Genomic DNA, 15,124 nt, shown 5'->3' with positions numbered 1-15,124 from the left:
CTTATGTGGGAAGCGGTCTCAATTCCACACTAACATAGGCTATGGATTAATTAGGAACATAAACTCATCGTCACAACTTGTTACAACTTAATTGCGGTCATGTACTATTCTCTACGATCACCATAGAGCATTAATCGAATAGTACTAGCATGAATTAATCAATGACTTGTTTTTCCCTTGAACCTATACATCATGGGATCTTCAATAAAATAGATCAAAAATAACATTCTTACTATTTATTTGTATCATGTCTTTAATAGAGATATGATTCATATGTGTTGGCGGGCCTCACTTCTTTTAGAGAGAAAAAAAAGTCTTTTCAATCTACTGTTATCCCAATTCGTGGTAAATTGGAAAGACTTCATACAAACAAAGGTAAAAATAAATGATAAGTGTAGCACTGCTCAAAATAGATTGGTTGTCATCACTAACTATTCAACACGTAAGCTTAATTCTCCATCCCCTCAATGCATCAAATGTTAGTCTCAAAACTTTTTTTTCCATGCAAATCATAGGCCTCATTATTTGTTCGAGCAATTTTTCACAATCACAATTAATTGTATTGGAGAACCACGTCTCTCCCGCAAGAAATATATGTCAGGAAGCTGTTTAAGCTACCATTCATAAAAAAAAAAATTTAAAAAAACTTCCTCAATACTTTAGACAATAAAGTCTAGCTCCATTGTGGCACAACCAAAATATGGCTACCTCCAATTTGATTTCATTAAATCTGAGATTAGCAATAAGATAATTTACAAAACTCCCACGTACTTTTAAAACTTTAAATTAAACAAGTTGGCTACATTTTTGGAGTGTAATCAACTGGTATAAATAAATTAGCAAAAAGCACCCCATTCAAACATTTAGAGATGGATTTGAACACTTTCAAAAATTGGTTTAAGAGTTTTTTTTTTTTTCTTTTATTGCGAATTTAGCAGTTGAGAAAAATGTGTGTACGTAGTATTTCAATGCAGAATCAAAGTTTTAGAATCTGACTCTACATCTAAAAAGGTTTAAAATCATTTGATTGCTTTCAGGTATTCATAGTCTTTCTAGTAATTTATCAATAATTCTTGTGAAAGTTCAGACTGTGAGTTTATTTAATTAATCAAATCTATAGCAACATTGTTGCAATGGACTATACTCTTAGTATTTTTATCATTTTAACCAATCATCTAATGTGCATTCAATTTTTTCTAGAACTAATAAACATGTGGAGAAATTTTTAGTTGTGACAGAAATACAGATGGTACATCACGTGTTTTTATGTAAATGATGGAAATTTTTAATTTTTAAGTTATTAACATTTTAACACACATATCTCATCATTTATATAGAGACACGTGGTGTACCACTTTATGTGACAATCACACTGAAGAATCTCTCAAACATGTGAGTCTCGTCATCTCTATTGGTGGTCAAAAGTCTATACATATAAATGTAGCGTGGCTATGAAAGGGATGCCTGTTCTTTATTTTTCGAAACGTATTTGATAAGTCGATATCATTGAATCATTCGTATTCTCTTAAATTACTAATATATATATATATATATGTGTGTGTGTGTGTGTGTGTGTGTTTATATATATATATATATATATATATATATATATATATATATAATTGCCATCTATGCATTTACTTACATGAAAAAGACAATACAGCAGTGAGTAGGAGGGACAATATACAAAGTGTTGTCACTTGTCAACTATGTAATATAGACAATACATTAATGTATGTATTATATACTATATGTCAGTTATAATCGTAGAAGACCCAAAGACTCTTGTTACATGGAATTTTCACAGAGCTGTGTGTGGCACACACAAAGTCAATAACTAGTTTCGTATACATTGTTAATTCATAGTAAGATTTTTTAGTAATCCTTAATAGTTACCTTAAGCGAAGAAATACCTAATTAACTAATTTTGTTCTGTCTGGAGTCTTTGGAGTTTTGAATCTTCTCATGCAGGGACTTTCATTTCACATTTACCTACTGCATAAAAATAAGATACCATCATCTCGACATGATAAACTATAGTTCAGTACCTAACCATCCTTAATTTATTTTGTGTTGTTCTTATACATATTATACATTATACGTTTAGGTCAAAAGGTCTTCGTCGAAGTAGGCCAAAGACATAGTGTATATATGGAATACAAATTCAATGGGAAAGGGGGTCTAAATGAGATAGGGGTGAGGATTGATCTGATTGAAGATTAGAAAGTACCAAGAGTGAATGGTTTCGTTATCTTGGATCTACCTTGCAAAGGAACGGAGAATTGAATAGAGATCTCAACAGTAGAATATAAGCTGGATGGATAAAGTGGAAGAGTTCATCGGGTGTGCTGTGCGACCGTTGTATGCCATTAAAGCTCAAGAGAAATTTTTACAGACAACAATAAGGTCACCAATGTTTTATGATATGAGATTTTGTGCTATAGTTACTTAGCAAGTATTACTAGTTGTTAAGAATGTTTGGGTTAGGATCCGGGGACACACATATTAGCACCCATTTTATAAGGCTCATTTCGTAATGTATTTCAATGATATCCGCCCATATGTTAGTACATCATTCTTACAAAAAGTTTGCCAAATCCAAAATTCATTAAGATTTGAGTAAAGAAAATGGACTAATACTGTGTTACAAAGAACCACTAAATTTAATTCAACGGTGATATGATTTTAGATTTGAATGATTTTTGGTAGACATGATTTTTTAGGAGAGACCTAAAAGACAAATGATTTGGATTGTTGAAATATATTATAGAGAGAACCCCACAAAAAAACGAGTGTCAAAAGCGCATATTCCCAATCCTAACCCTATATATCGTATAATTCAGTCTAAAAAGGTAATTTTTGCACGACATTTTTTCTCCTTCTGTACACTCCCTCTCCTATTTAGAAACATATAATTCAGTCTATGAGAAAGGGCATGTAAAAACCTGTATTAAGTCAAAATCTTGTGATGTATAATTTAAGAAAGCTTTCATTAGAAACTAGAGATTCAAATGACACCAAAACTACTGAATGTCAAACAGATGTTTGAATAGTAGTAATATATGTGGGTTACGAAGATCAAGCTCATCAACATGCAGGTGGCATTAAACATGCTGGAGATTCTTGACCAACAGCAACAGGAGTTCCTAATTCACTGAAGAAAGGTGAGACTGGACCCGTGTGATTTGAGAGGCTAAACGGGCTCGGCTGGCCGGTGCTGAAGGCTGCTGAGGACTCCGCATTCCCCACATTCTGGTTTCGAAAAGTATGGGAAGTGAGATCTTTTTGGACGAAGGTTCTAAATATGACCCGAATTCTTTTCCATACAGAGGTATCTCTTGTCATTAGGGTTTGCCTGTGCACATACAGGAAGGAGACTGCAGATACGACAAGAGCTAATGATGAAGCCAGCCCAGCGATGAGTAAGAGGCCCCAAAAGCTATTAAGGCCAAGCCTGTTGGATTGATTGGAGAACTGAGAGTCTATACAAGTGGCTTGTTTCCCGAACCATTTGATCTCGATTTCTTTCATCTCGTCTCCCTCTGTCAGGTTCAGAATCGCCTTTGAAACATCGGGTACAAGATTCGAACCTTTGGGGAAAACCTAGATACATACACAAAAGACGTATGAGGTAGACACATACATGGACGTATGAGGAATGTTGTCTCTTAAGAAACTGTGCGACAACATAAACTTATGTTGTCAATTTGTGAATTTGGATCATTGAGCATTACTCAAGAAACATATATAGGACTCACGATTGTGTTTCTGTCCATGTGTGTGAGAAAGAAAGGAATTAAGGACTTACAAAGGCAAAGCCTGATGTCTTAAATATTGGCCCAACGATGGTGTATTTGGAGCAATATTTTGCGAGAAAAAGCCTCAAGTTTGGGGTTTCATCAATAGCGGCAGCAATGCCACCTTTTGCAGCCCCTTTCGTCAAAAGTTCGTCACATTCTTCTGGAGATGTATAGGCTTTAATCTTCTGTTTATCAAAACCTCTATCTAGCAAAAGTTCGTAGACGAATGAGCCATTCGTATATCCCACACTCTCCTTCTTGTTTATAAGCTCGTTCAGATCAGAAAAGGTTGGCTGGAGTTTTTGGATGGTTAACATTGAAGTCAGGCTAGCCGTGTAACTTTGAGTAAGGATTAGCACTACAAATAGCCATACTATCACCACAAACCTAGCCAAGTTACTAACCACTATCTCCCCTGCACGTAAATTAATTGAGGTAAAAAATATGTAGAAACAACAGCTTGTAGTATTTCAACATGCTTACTGCTTACGGCACTTCTACTTACGATGTGCAAAAACCATGGTTGAGAAGGAGAACCACAAGCTTGTGCCGACTTGATGTGAGGGAGGGCCACGAAAATCTTCGTTAATGCGGTGTTCGAGAACCCATATCACCGAACCAATGAAAACGAAAAAAGAAGAACTTGTAAGCCAGAGATCCCATGTCAAAGGCTTCAAGAAAACCCATTCATTTTGGCTCTTGTAATCTTTCGTTCGCACCACCATTACTACACCTGATTCCGTATATGGCAATGTGAAATCCACATACAAAGACCTGTTTGCTCTAATTGTCGTGGCTGCAGCCAAAGCGTCGTAGTTCTGTGAAACAAATCAAACATACCAACAGAATTACGTTGAACTGTGCTGCATTTTAATCATAAAAAACTATTAAATGAGGTTAAGATGATTTTACCCCGAGATAAACTTGGTCGACTAAATCATTGTAAGTGCCAGCAGTTGTACCATCAGGTTTTGCAAAGGGAATGAAGTCATAAATAACAGCATATGGTAATTTTTCCATGACAGCATTAAAGACGTCAATGCAGTAACCAGAAACATCTGTTGTGTTAGTACTAGGATCACGTACCACCTTAACAAACTCCGGAGAACCAATCTTCACCGGAACTCCCACTCTCAATTTTCTGTCGTTCGTGGGGATCTCCCATCCTTTTGGAACAGAGGTAGAATCTCCAGGCCATATGATGGATCCCATGTTGGATCTAGAAGTTGAATATGTAACACTCTTTGTGTTTGTGGGGTTTATGAATTTTTTCATGAGTCCACTTTCTGGTGTCCAAAAACCAATTTCTCTTGCTCCATTACCATTCACATTGACTATTTCAAACACTGAAGACTGTAATTCCCCATTGACAAAACTGAAATCTCCTGCAAGGCCTTTAAAGTGAGAACTTGATAAGGATTCAAAAAGTTTTGGACCATTTTGAGAGACCCCGAAAGTTATAAGATCTGTTGAGGATGAGTTGATGGAAGCATTCGTCTTTACAAAGCCAAAGTTTCTAGTCCCAACATTTTCAACTGCCATGGCTAATGCAAAAGCAGCATCATAAGCCCAAATTGAAAAAACATCCAATTCGACATCAACCAAAGATGGATTTTTCTGTTGGAATTGCCTCTTCCATCGAACTCTAAAATCGATAAGCTCTTCTGTTTTCGGTACATAAGTTCTCACACCCAACACACCTTGCATTGACTTGATGATTGAAGAATTTAGTGAACTTACATGATTTGTTAGGCCATTGGTCATGATCCAAACATAGCTTTCATTCATCATACCGATCTCTTGTGCCTTGGTGAAAAGAAGAGATCCAAGAGAGGGTGACATGTGCACGATGAAGACCCTGGTTTGCTTTATCATTAACTTGTAAAGCTCTTCGGCAAGTTGGTCATCAGTGGCCATTGAAGGTATGGCACTCCGGTAGGGCACACGAGCTTGAACTTCGTCTAAGGCATCAACCAAGGACGGTAATATTCCCTCACCAAACTCATTGTCTACATAGATGGGCACCACTTCTCTCCATCCAAAGGCTTGGATGATAGCAGTTATGGCTTTCACTTGAGAGGCATCATTTTGCGCTGCTCGGAAAAAGTATGAACCCTGAAGGGAAGTGAGGGAAGGATTTGTTGCCAAAAATGAGATTATGGGAACTTTGGCTTTGTCTCCGAGATCAATTGCAAAGTCTGCTTGCATTGATGATGTAGGACCAATGATTGCTTGCACGTGAAGATTCTTTATCAGGTCTAAAGCTGTGGTAACAAAAGAGAAAATGAAAACAGGACGCAATTAGAATGCAGACTCAAGCAGTCTCATTGAATAAAAGAATAGGTTGGGACTCAAAATGAAACCGAAAAGGAGAAAAAGGGAGAGACCTGCAGCAGCTGCATCGACAACGTCTTTTCTAGAGTCCCTAATGCTCAAGACCAGTCTAGTTCTAGAGGAACTGTGAGAGGAATAAAAGTCCGAGAGCGCCATTTCAATGCAGCTCAACCGAATCTTTCCCCTCACCGAATCAGGGTCATCAAGAATTACACCAACATTCACTGGGATTGTTCTATTCTGCGACTTCTGTCCAATGACAAAGGAAATTTGAATGCTGAAAGAAACAAGGAAGAAGAAAGAACAAACAAGGTTGATTGATTTCTTCAACTCCATGTCCGTATCTTCGATCACCAAGCTTCGATAATGTGATTAGTATAAAGGATTTTTATACAGGCAGGATTGCTGACCATGTGCCTATAGCTTCAGAATAATATCTCAGATTCTAACAGAAGCAAACTCGTGGAATAAATTACATGGTTGATTATATCAAACAGTTTCTTATTATATTTAATCCATTCATAACGTACTGTTAGAGTAGATCAAAATTATAATTTGTTAAACAAACAAAGAACGAATTAAGACCGAATCAAAGTAAATATAATATACGTAACTTACGAATAAAATACTGTATAGTGTATAGAAATACCGGGTCAAACTGGTTGTGTATAATATACTTCAACCACAAATTGTTATTTACCTAACATGCGCTATCTTCATTATTATCTAAGATTCTATGCAGAGTTGGTTGCTTGTTTTAATCACGAAAGCTTCCAAGTTATTTCCGTGATTGTGCAAGCTTGCTTTAATTACCTACTTAATGGTTGTTTAAGTATACTTAGATCTCACAGAAATGCATATATAATAATAATTAATGGTACTTCCAAGTTCCAATATCAGTGCCTAGAGAAATTTAGAAATATCGTAAAGAAAGATTTTTTTTTTTTCTTTGAATTAATACAATGACAAAATATTGTTAGCAATTCAAGCTAGTCAAACTTAAAATCATACACTTACAAATGAAGTGATTAAATAGCGCTAATGGCAAGCAAAAAGAAAGTTCAACGAGGAGAGAGAGGCACACAACTTGAACATATTGGACTAGAGAGCAAAGTTGACTTAAATATTTTTTAGAGGATGGGTGATATTGTTCACCGATCATCCCCATAATCTTATTAAAATAAAAAGAGAGGGACATAAAGTCAAATCTCGTTGAGTAGACATACCAAGTAATACGGCGGGAGAATAAAAAATCAACCCCACATACAAAGCAAAGTTTTCATAACTAAATCTACCACAATAAAGTACACTTACGAGTTTCCTAAATCAAAATTAACATTTCTCTCACTAGATACACATACCACTCTCACCAATACATCCTCTTCCACTATAAATTCTAACTTATATTTCAAATGCCTTGTTTTCCAAGGAATGGTGAGGCTAGATCTGCGTGATTTGAATGGCTTGAGGGGCTTGGCTAGCAGGTGCTGCTGGCAAACACTCGATGGCATCAAGACCCGAATTCTTCGTTCCAAACATGTCCCGAATTCTTCTCCACACGAAGGCGACTCTTGTCATTAAGACGTACCCGTACCTGTAAAAGAAGGAGGCTGCAGATATGATGAGAGCTAATGACGAAGCCACCCCAGCAATGAGTATGGGGCCTGAAAATCTTGTGCCAACTTGATCGGAGGGAGGACCACGAAACTCTTCATTAATGCGGTGTTCAAGAACACTAACCGCGAAACCAGTCCAGATGAAAAAGCAAAGACAAATCGGCCAGAGATCCCATGAAAGAGGCTTCAAGAAAACCCATGCATTTTTGCTCGTGTAATCTTTCGTTCGCACCACCATCGCCACACCTGATTCCGTGTATGGCATTGTGAAATCCACATACAAAGAACTGTTTGCTCTAATTGTCATGCCTGCGGCTAAAGCATCGTAATCCTGTCTAGAATAAATTTAACATACCAAAGTTTCAATTTTTTCAGAAAATCTGAATTTTCTTTCCGTTACATTCATAAAACAGATTCGACAAGGTTCAAAATAAAGATGATCTACCCCAAGAAAAACTTGACCGACGAAATCATTGTTCGATTTGGAGTTAAATTCAATCCTTTCGCAAGTCCACATCGTGGTGTCCAGAATCCAATTGCTATTGCTGCATCACCATTCGTTACATTCACTATCTCGAATTCCAGAATTGACGAAGATTCTCCAACTCCAAGATCATCAATTACAACGTTGGCTTGCATCGAAGACTTCGACCCTGCAGTTTCTTGTAGATTCTTGATCAGGTCCACAGCTATTTGACAAACAGAGAAAAAGAGTATGGTGTCGAGATCAAGTAATTTCAATGCTTCTCTTCCTTTAAAAATGGTCATATTCAACGAAAAACTATATAAAGGGAAACCAGAGAGAGCGAGAGAGACCTGCATCAGCTGCATCTGGGATTGTTGTGTTCTGCGACTTCACCCGCATCAGCTGATTAATCAGCTGAACAAAAACCACACCAACATTCACTGGGATTGTTGTGTTCTGCGACTTCACCCGCATGGCAAAGGAAATATTCATACTCAAAGAAACCAGGAAGAAGAAGGTACAAATTATGAGGTTGGTTGGTTTCCTAAACTTCATCTTGAATTTGTGTCTTTGCAGTTGCAAACTTGGATGATCTTATTACTGGGGAAGAAATTTTACATGAAAAATGTTAGGATGGCCGACCGGCTAAAGTTTTACTATAAAATACGTGATTAATTAATCATTTCAAACAATTTCTTTGCACATGATAATATGTTTAATTTGTTAAGAAAGGAAGGAAAGCCGGTGTAAGTTTCGTCTACCTTGACCAAATCAAAGTAAACACAATTCTTCTGTCAAATTGTCAATAGTTTTACATCACAAGAAAAGACTTGACAAGAGATGATGTGAAGCACATGACAATGAACTAAACGAGATGCAATCATTTTACTAATAAATCCATACATGTACAAGTTAACTACTTGATATCGAGAAAAACTTCCGCCTCAAAAATTGCAAGTACACGAAGCAAAAGAAAAGAGTCGCAAAGCAAAAGAAATGAGTGATCGAGCATCGCCTAATCCCCTCAGATTTATTAATACAACCAGACTGTAAATGGTATAACACAAATCTAATTGCAAATTACTCTTCCCGTGTTGCAGGATCCATCCCATTCGAAGGGCAGTCCGCAAAATATTCTTGGTGCTTCACATTAACGCCATACTGCTCAATTAAGAATTACAAGAGGAGCAGTTTAGTTCAATGAAAAATTAACACAGAAACAATAAGTGAAAAATAATCAGTTTGGATTACGCATAAATTAAAGATATGAACTCCTAAAAATCTAATTAGGGCCAAGCGAGCCAGATTTAGCAATTCTGAAAATGACAACAAGACTGTATCAACATAAAAGATTCTATGAATCCCATGCTTCTGTAATAGGATAGAATATAACAAAAACTCATTCGCAAGTTCAAAAGGCTCTCCAGTTAATTTTTATAGACAGAGGCATACTGAGGTGCATGAAAAGGTAGTTTATCAAGCTCAAGTAATTTGAAAGATCGTAGTTTTTACCTCACGCAATGCTCTTGACAGGTCTTCCATTGTCAATATTAGACGCTTATCCTGTTTCAAGATTATAGTTAAGACCGCCCGTACCTAGATAAGCATAAGCACACATCCCACGAGCACAATGATTGGAGTACCTTTTGTTGTTTGTCCCTTTTGTCTTTGACTATAGAAGCCTGCCTCGCTTTGCATTGCCTATTTAGAAGCATAAGCGTGTAAATACCTTCCCCAATTGTAATACCTTAGACGCTGGCTAACTACAAGTGCAACAACCAAGGAATATAGCTAAATTAATTCTGGACCAAAAACCTAAGAGTGCAATTACAACCACGGAATTCAGCAACTTACTGAAGAGCATCAGTTGCAACCTCAGAAACAAACTTTTGTGTGGCGACAGCTACCAGCCTAATTCTGAAAAGAAAACAAAAACCAATTCAGTATACAAGTACATGCGAAGAACTACATTCAATACAAATCCAAGAAAAATAAATAAAATTAGCAGCATATTGCCATTCTCAGCTCAAAAGAAAGTTAAATCAAAAGCTGCTCTATATCAATGATTGCAGTGATGCAATCTATGTCAAAAAGCACAAACTTTCAATCATCAAATAGACGACCATGAAACTCAAATTTGAAACCGCTAATTGCAACAAAGGCTAATAAACGAATGTGTAAAATAGATACAATTCCTGAAGCCCAAACGAAAAGAAGGAACCGATCACGGACAACCATGAGTGAGTGAATCCCACACCAGTTACAGACTCTACCTACAGCTAAATTCACATAGCATGAGTATCTAATGGACTTGAAATTTGAAATTTTCGAACAGATACACAATATACACTTGACAAACTCAAATTATCAATATCAGCTAACCCTAACGAAAACTGAAATCTCAACTGAGAAAATTGCAAAACTTCCCAAAATTCGAAATCGAAAGAAGTACCTACAATCGAACGTCGGGGCATTGGAAGCCGCTTTTCGCCAAGTAATGCTCCACGAGCTCGTCGGGCATCTGAAATCACAAAATGTCAGGATTTTGATTTCCATTTGATCGGAATTTGCAGGAAAAAATGAGATTGGGAAGTAGGATTTTACGGTGGGGGTGTAGTCCATCAGGGAGGCGAGGAAGTCGGTGAGGGCGGCGTCATCCTCGTGCTTTCCGCCGTCGCTCGGTTGCTGGTTCTGGTTCTGATTTGGGTTCTGGTTCATCTTCTTTCCCTCTCTCTCTTTCCAATACCAATATATGATCTTTTGTGACTGCCTGTGCAGACTGTTAACAGTCTTCTCTAGGATGTTCATTGATTGGCCTATTTTTATACAAGTAAACTATTTAACCGGGTCGGGTTCATCTATTTCCGCATCCAATTGCCCGTTTTGGTTACTAGTACTCCAGTAGGATGTGTTCCAACTTCCAAGCCGGTTTAAAAGTACTTTTCTAGAAAGCACTTTTGTGCATGAGCACTTCTCTAGGGCATGTTTGCCACTGCTTCTGTAAAATCTACAAGTGTTCTGTCAACCGAAAAATGACTTTTAACCACGTTGAGCAAGAAAACTTAATAAGTGTATGCAACGTAAAAACACTCGTTCTAGAAAAAGCAAACCCGCTAAAGGTGAAGCACTCTCAATCTCAAGTGCCTTTTTCAGGAAGCGTCTACTTATAATGACAATTTCAACAAATTTATAACAAGAAGATATTTTAAAAGCATTTTCAAACAAAAACACGAGCTCTTATTTTCACTTCAAATAAGAAAAATCCGAGGGACAGAAGTTTGCTATTTTAATCCCAGGTTGCAAGGGACCAAGATACAATGATAAATCAAGTGACCGAAAAGTAACGGTCATCCTCTTCACGCCAAACTCGTAACATGTTCAGCTGGGGAAGCAATTATTGAACAAGTAAATCTGTGCTTTTTAACACGTTATTAACCATTGCAACATGTGAAGACAAAGAAACCGATGAAATCTTCATATCAAGATTCTCGGCTAACAGCGAAAAACCAGGATCTTCATGGAAAAAATTTTGGCAGCTTAACATCATACTCTGCAGCCTGCACTGATGAACGAAACAAAAAGGGAAGGGGCTCTATGCATCTCTACTTCTTCTGGGTATAACGCTGGATACCCTGGACATCTACAATCCCAGGAGGGAAGACAGGATCAGTAGCTGCTCTAACGGCAACATTTGCCACAGAGGTTACATTCACTGGAGGAGTAAAGAGAGGCCCAACAAGTGGCAGCTGGCTCAGGGGTCTCGTGTTTTGAAATAGCTGCAGTCGTATATTTGAATATGAATCAGTTAATCCCTTCAGGTTTCTTAATCTGAGAATATTTTTGTCAAGAACAAAGGAAAAATAACAAGTGCACGTTTTCCAATTTCATGTGTTAATAAACATCGGGGAAGTTGGGAATTGGAACGATTTTAATACCAATGATATAGTAAACGCAGGGAGGTGAAGAATCGGAATGATTCCAATTCCTATTCCCTTGAAAGTAAACATGCCATCAATGCAGAATACACGAGGAACTAACACTTTACCATCTCAAGTGGAGAACCAATTACACCAAGAGGTATCTTCACACTCCCAACACTTCGAGTCCCATATATAAATCCAGGCCTCAAAATCACTCCTGAAAAAGGGCAAGTAAATTGTGAATAGAAGCGTCCCAATTGTAAGAAACAAAAACCATGAAACTAAAGCTTCAGTCTACAGCGCTTGGTTTCAAGAACATAGTAACTTAATGTTTAAGAAGATATTGATTGAAATTTGAGACAAGATGTAACCGATGACCAAATAATTTCTCATATTTTAGCCATCAATTGAAGAAAAAAAATGATGAGAGTAAGAAACCTCACCTCCATATGGGAATTTGGTTAGTAGCTCTGTCTCTGCAGCTCTCTAGATTGACCAAGATACAGTAAAGGACTTTGTGTCAGATAAATTAGAAATGTTAAGCATTACAAGCAGACTCATTATGCTAATTCTTCCAGCAGTCGTTAAAAACTAGCGACAAACATACAAGTAAACTTTAATAAAGCATATACGTAGTTATCATTGAGCATGGCACCTTTCCCTCATAATATCCCTGCAGTAAGTAATTTGCCACACCAAAATCAGCAGCAGAGATATACACAAATCTTTTCACGCCTGCAGGATCAACGCCAATTGTTTAACCATAAATAAGCAAAAGAAGTAGCTTGACGGAGAAAAAGAACATAAATGAATATATACCTTGTTCAGCGGCAACTCTAATTGCATTGATGTTGGCAGTCCCATTAATCTTATACATGTAAGAATTGGAGCCAAACCCACCAACACAGGATATCTAGGACAAGAAACTTTATTAGGAAAACAATCCAAACCTGATCCAGTAATGAAAGCTAAGCATGAAGAACAATGGGATGGAGAGTTTTCATTCTATAAAACAAGAACAATGGGATGGAGAGTTTTCATTCTATAAAACAAGCACATCCTGAACAAAATTGGAAGGGGGAGGGGAAGGACAATATATCACGTGGTTAGAGAACATGTGTACACATATGTCTTTACTACGTATCAGTGGATTGAGATCAAGTAAGACAGAGGATTAAGGGAATACATACAACGGACGTGACACCATTGAAAGCATCCTTTAATGACTCAAGCGATAGAAGGTTTCCTGAAAATGGAAATTTTTTTAGAGGAGTATCTACCAAAAAACACAATTATGGGTCGTCGATAAAATACTATTGCAACAAAGCAAACCTTGATGCCAGGTCACACTGTTGGCCCACGAATCATGTAATTTTGACCTACCAGATCTGAGAAGGAAAATAAGAAAGCATTAAAAGTGAGATGGTATGGAATCAAAACAATCAAATACAAGGTGATGGGAGTGTAAAATTTTCCTTATCTAGTAGGCTAAAGAATTAGGAAAATTGGTCTCCAAGAAATAATTCGGAAATAAATTACATCACAGTCTGATGGTATTCCCTTCTTTTATAGCAAGCATTGAGATGGGTACAGGCCTAAACTGATCAACAATAATGAAAAATCCATGGACATCAACTTAACCAGCACGCAGAAACCAAACATCAAATATATAGAGTTGAGTTATACCTGCTAAGGCTAGCAACAGACAAGCCCCGACCCAATGCTTCTCTACAAACATGTGAGCCAACAAATCCATTTCCACCCAAGACAAGCAACTAAATTACGAAGCTTAGAAGTCAAAAAATATAATACTACATGATAGAGATGAAGACGATAAAATTATATGATGAAATAGAAGTTTCAAATCTCCAACGCTCTTTGCCACGATATAGTACCTTATCAGTTGGAGGAGGGGGAATGTTGACAGTCTCAGCTTCCTCAACTTTGAAGGGTTCATCAACCTTATTAGAGTCTGTTGTTAGATACCTACCATTCTTCAGTGCATCCGATACACTGCTTTTACAGAAATCAGAAAGTAAGGAAAACCCAATTCTCCTCTTACTATCATTGTTAGAACCCTACTGGATTCCGGAACCAAAAAGTAAACCAAATACAAAAAAAAGTACATAATTTTTTTTTAAACATTATTATATTCATTTTCAACCACAAATTCAACAAGGCAGAACAACCCACGGCTTTATATAATCCGAAAACAGTTTAACATATTCATAAACCCAGATGATACAATTTCGTTGTATAGAACCCAAAACACAGAACTTGAAAACGAAACCTAATAAACGAAGATACCAATCAATCAATTTTGGGTTTTGCATTATTTTCCCAATTCCCACTCTTTATCAGCAGCCAAGCAATGCATTGCATAATATTGCAGAAACAAAAACAAAATTCCCAAAAGAATCACATTCAAAACCTTAAATTAGCAGTGCAGATATGTGAAATTAAGTATCAATTACACAAAATTAAAAGCCAAAATTGAAAATAGACGACATACAAGAGCCTTGGAAGTGATGATCTTGGTTGGATCAACCGCGACACGACCATCCTCATTTTTTCAAATTTTCCTCTTCAGAATCCCTCCTTTTTCTAGGGTTTCTTAAGTTTTGGTTCTTCGATTTGCTTTCACGGAGAGTACCGGAGCACAGATAATCGGAAAGTCTAGCTTCTTCTTTCCAGACAACTCGTCGTTTGGTATAGACAGAGAGAGAGAGAGAGAGAGAGAGAGTTTGAGAGAGAACAGATGGCGCATAATGGTGGTGACATGTGGTTCCTTGAAGGCCAAGGGGAACTGCTCATAAGCGAGTCTACCGTGTAGGTACTCGCACCGAGCTTTGTGTTTCGAGTAGTTCTTGAATTACCACTATTTGTACTTGTATCAGATCTAATAGAGGTAGGACTCACAAACGTATATCGGTCTCATATTTATTAGAAAGATAATAAGAATATATAATAAGAATATCATTTGTTGTG

At 37.2% G+C, this 15,124-nt stretch overlaps 4 protein-coding genes across 7 annotated transcripts; all 4 read right to left on the bottom strand.

The window, feature by feature from the left end:
• Nucleotides 1-3,087: 3,087 nt before the first annotated feature.
• LOC137729248 (glutamate receptor 2.8-like) lies at nucleotides 3,088-6,470 on the bottom strand. The gene is made up of 5 exons (XM_068468121.1): nucleotides 6,188-6,470; nucleotides 4,713-6,064; nucleotides 4,306-4,618; nucleotides 3,809-4,215; nucleotides 3,088-3,603 (listed from the first exon to the last, which is right to left on the bottom strand). The coding sequence occupies exons 1-5, from the start codon at nucleotides 6,468-6,470 to the stop codon at nucleotides 3,088-3,090; spliced, it is 2,871 nt and encodes a 956-aa protein (XP_068324222.1).
• Nucleotides 6,471-7,331: 861 nt separating this feature from the next.
• LOC137741146 (uncharacterized) lies at nucleotides 7,332-8,927 on the bottom strand. 3 transcript variants are annotated; one of them, XM_068480966.1, is made up of 4 exons: nucleotides 8,567-8,927; nucleotides 8,196-8,439; nucleotides 7,875-8,085; nucleotides 7,332-7,728 (listed from the first exon to the last, which is right to left on the bottom strand). In XM_068480966.1, exons 1-4 carry the CDS (start codon nucleotides 8,769-8,771, stop codon nucleotides 7,645-7,647), a joined length of 744 nt encoding a protein of 247 aa, XP_068337067.1. In that variant the 5' UTR covers nucleotides 8,772-8,927; the 3' UTR covers nucleotides 7,332-7,644. The 3 variants fall into 3 exon arrangements, with proteins under 3 accessions (XP_068337067.1, XP_068337053.1, XP_068337060.1); XM_068480952.1 differs by having other exon boundaries at nucleotides 7,332-8,085; XM_068480959.1 differs by having other exon boundaries at nucleotides 7,332-8,085; nucleotides 8,196-8,403.
• A 135-nt stretch (nucleotides 8,928-9,062) lies between these two features.
• LOC137741164 (transcription initiation factor TFIID subunit 10-like) lies at nucleotides 9,063-11,007 on the bottom strand. Its single transcript, XM_068480976.1, has 6 exons — nucleotides 10,821-11,007; nucleotides 10,673-10,737; nucleotides 10,071-10,133; nucleotides 9,860-9,917; nucleotides 9,729-9,779; nucleotides 9,063-9,377 (listed from the first exon to the last, which is right to left on the bottom strand). Exons 1-6 carry the CDS (start codon nucleotides 10,932-10,934, stop codon nucleotides 9,297-9,299), a joined length of 432 nt encoding a protein of 143 aa, XP_068337077.1. The 5' UTR covers nucleotides 10,935-11,007; the 3' UTR covers nucleotides 9,063-9,296.
• A 423-nt stretch (nucleotides 11,008-11,430) lies between these two features.
• Nucleotides 11,431-14,893, bottom strand: LOC137743974 (uncharacterized protein At1g32220, chloroplastic-like). Of its 2 annotated transcripts, none has more exons than XM_068483870.1 (10): nucleotides 14,649-14,893; nucleotides 14,032-14,152; nucleotides 13,823-13,911; nucleotides 13,469-13,524; nucleotides 13,327-13,382; nucleotides 12,956-13,049; nucleotides 12,792-12,871; nucleotides 12,580-12,622; nucleotides 12,262-12,353; nucleotides 11,431-11,992 (listed from the first exon to the last, which is right to left on the bottom strand). In XM_068483870.1, the coding sequence occupies exons 1-10, from the start codon at nucleotides 14,702-14,704 to the stop codon at nucleotides 11,819-11,821; spliced, it is 861 nt and encodes a 286-aa protein (XP_068339971.1). In that variant the 5' UTR covers nucleotides 14,705-14,893; the 3' UTR covers nucleotides 11,431-11,818. The 2 variants fall into 2 exon arrangements, with proteins under 2 accessions (XP_068339971.1, XP_068339972.1); XM_068483871.1 differs by having other exon boundaries at nucleotides 14,032-14,149; nucleotides 14,649-14,892.
• Nucleotides 14,894-15,124: the final 231 nt, after the last annotated feature.

Source organism: Pyrus communis, chromosome 1 (assembly GCF_963583255.1).
Source record: "Pyrus communis chromosome 1, drPyrComm1.1, whole genome shotgun sequence".
NCBI classification, from domain to species: Eukaryota; Viridiplantae; Streptophyta; class Magnoliopsida; order Rosales; family Rosaceae; genus Pyrus; species Pyrus communis.
Note: the sequence above shows the minus strand (reverse complement) of the source record. Positions and strands in the feature narration are given on the sequence as shown.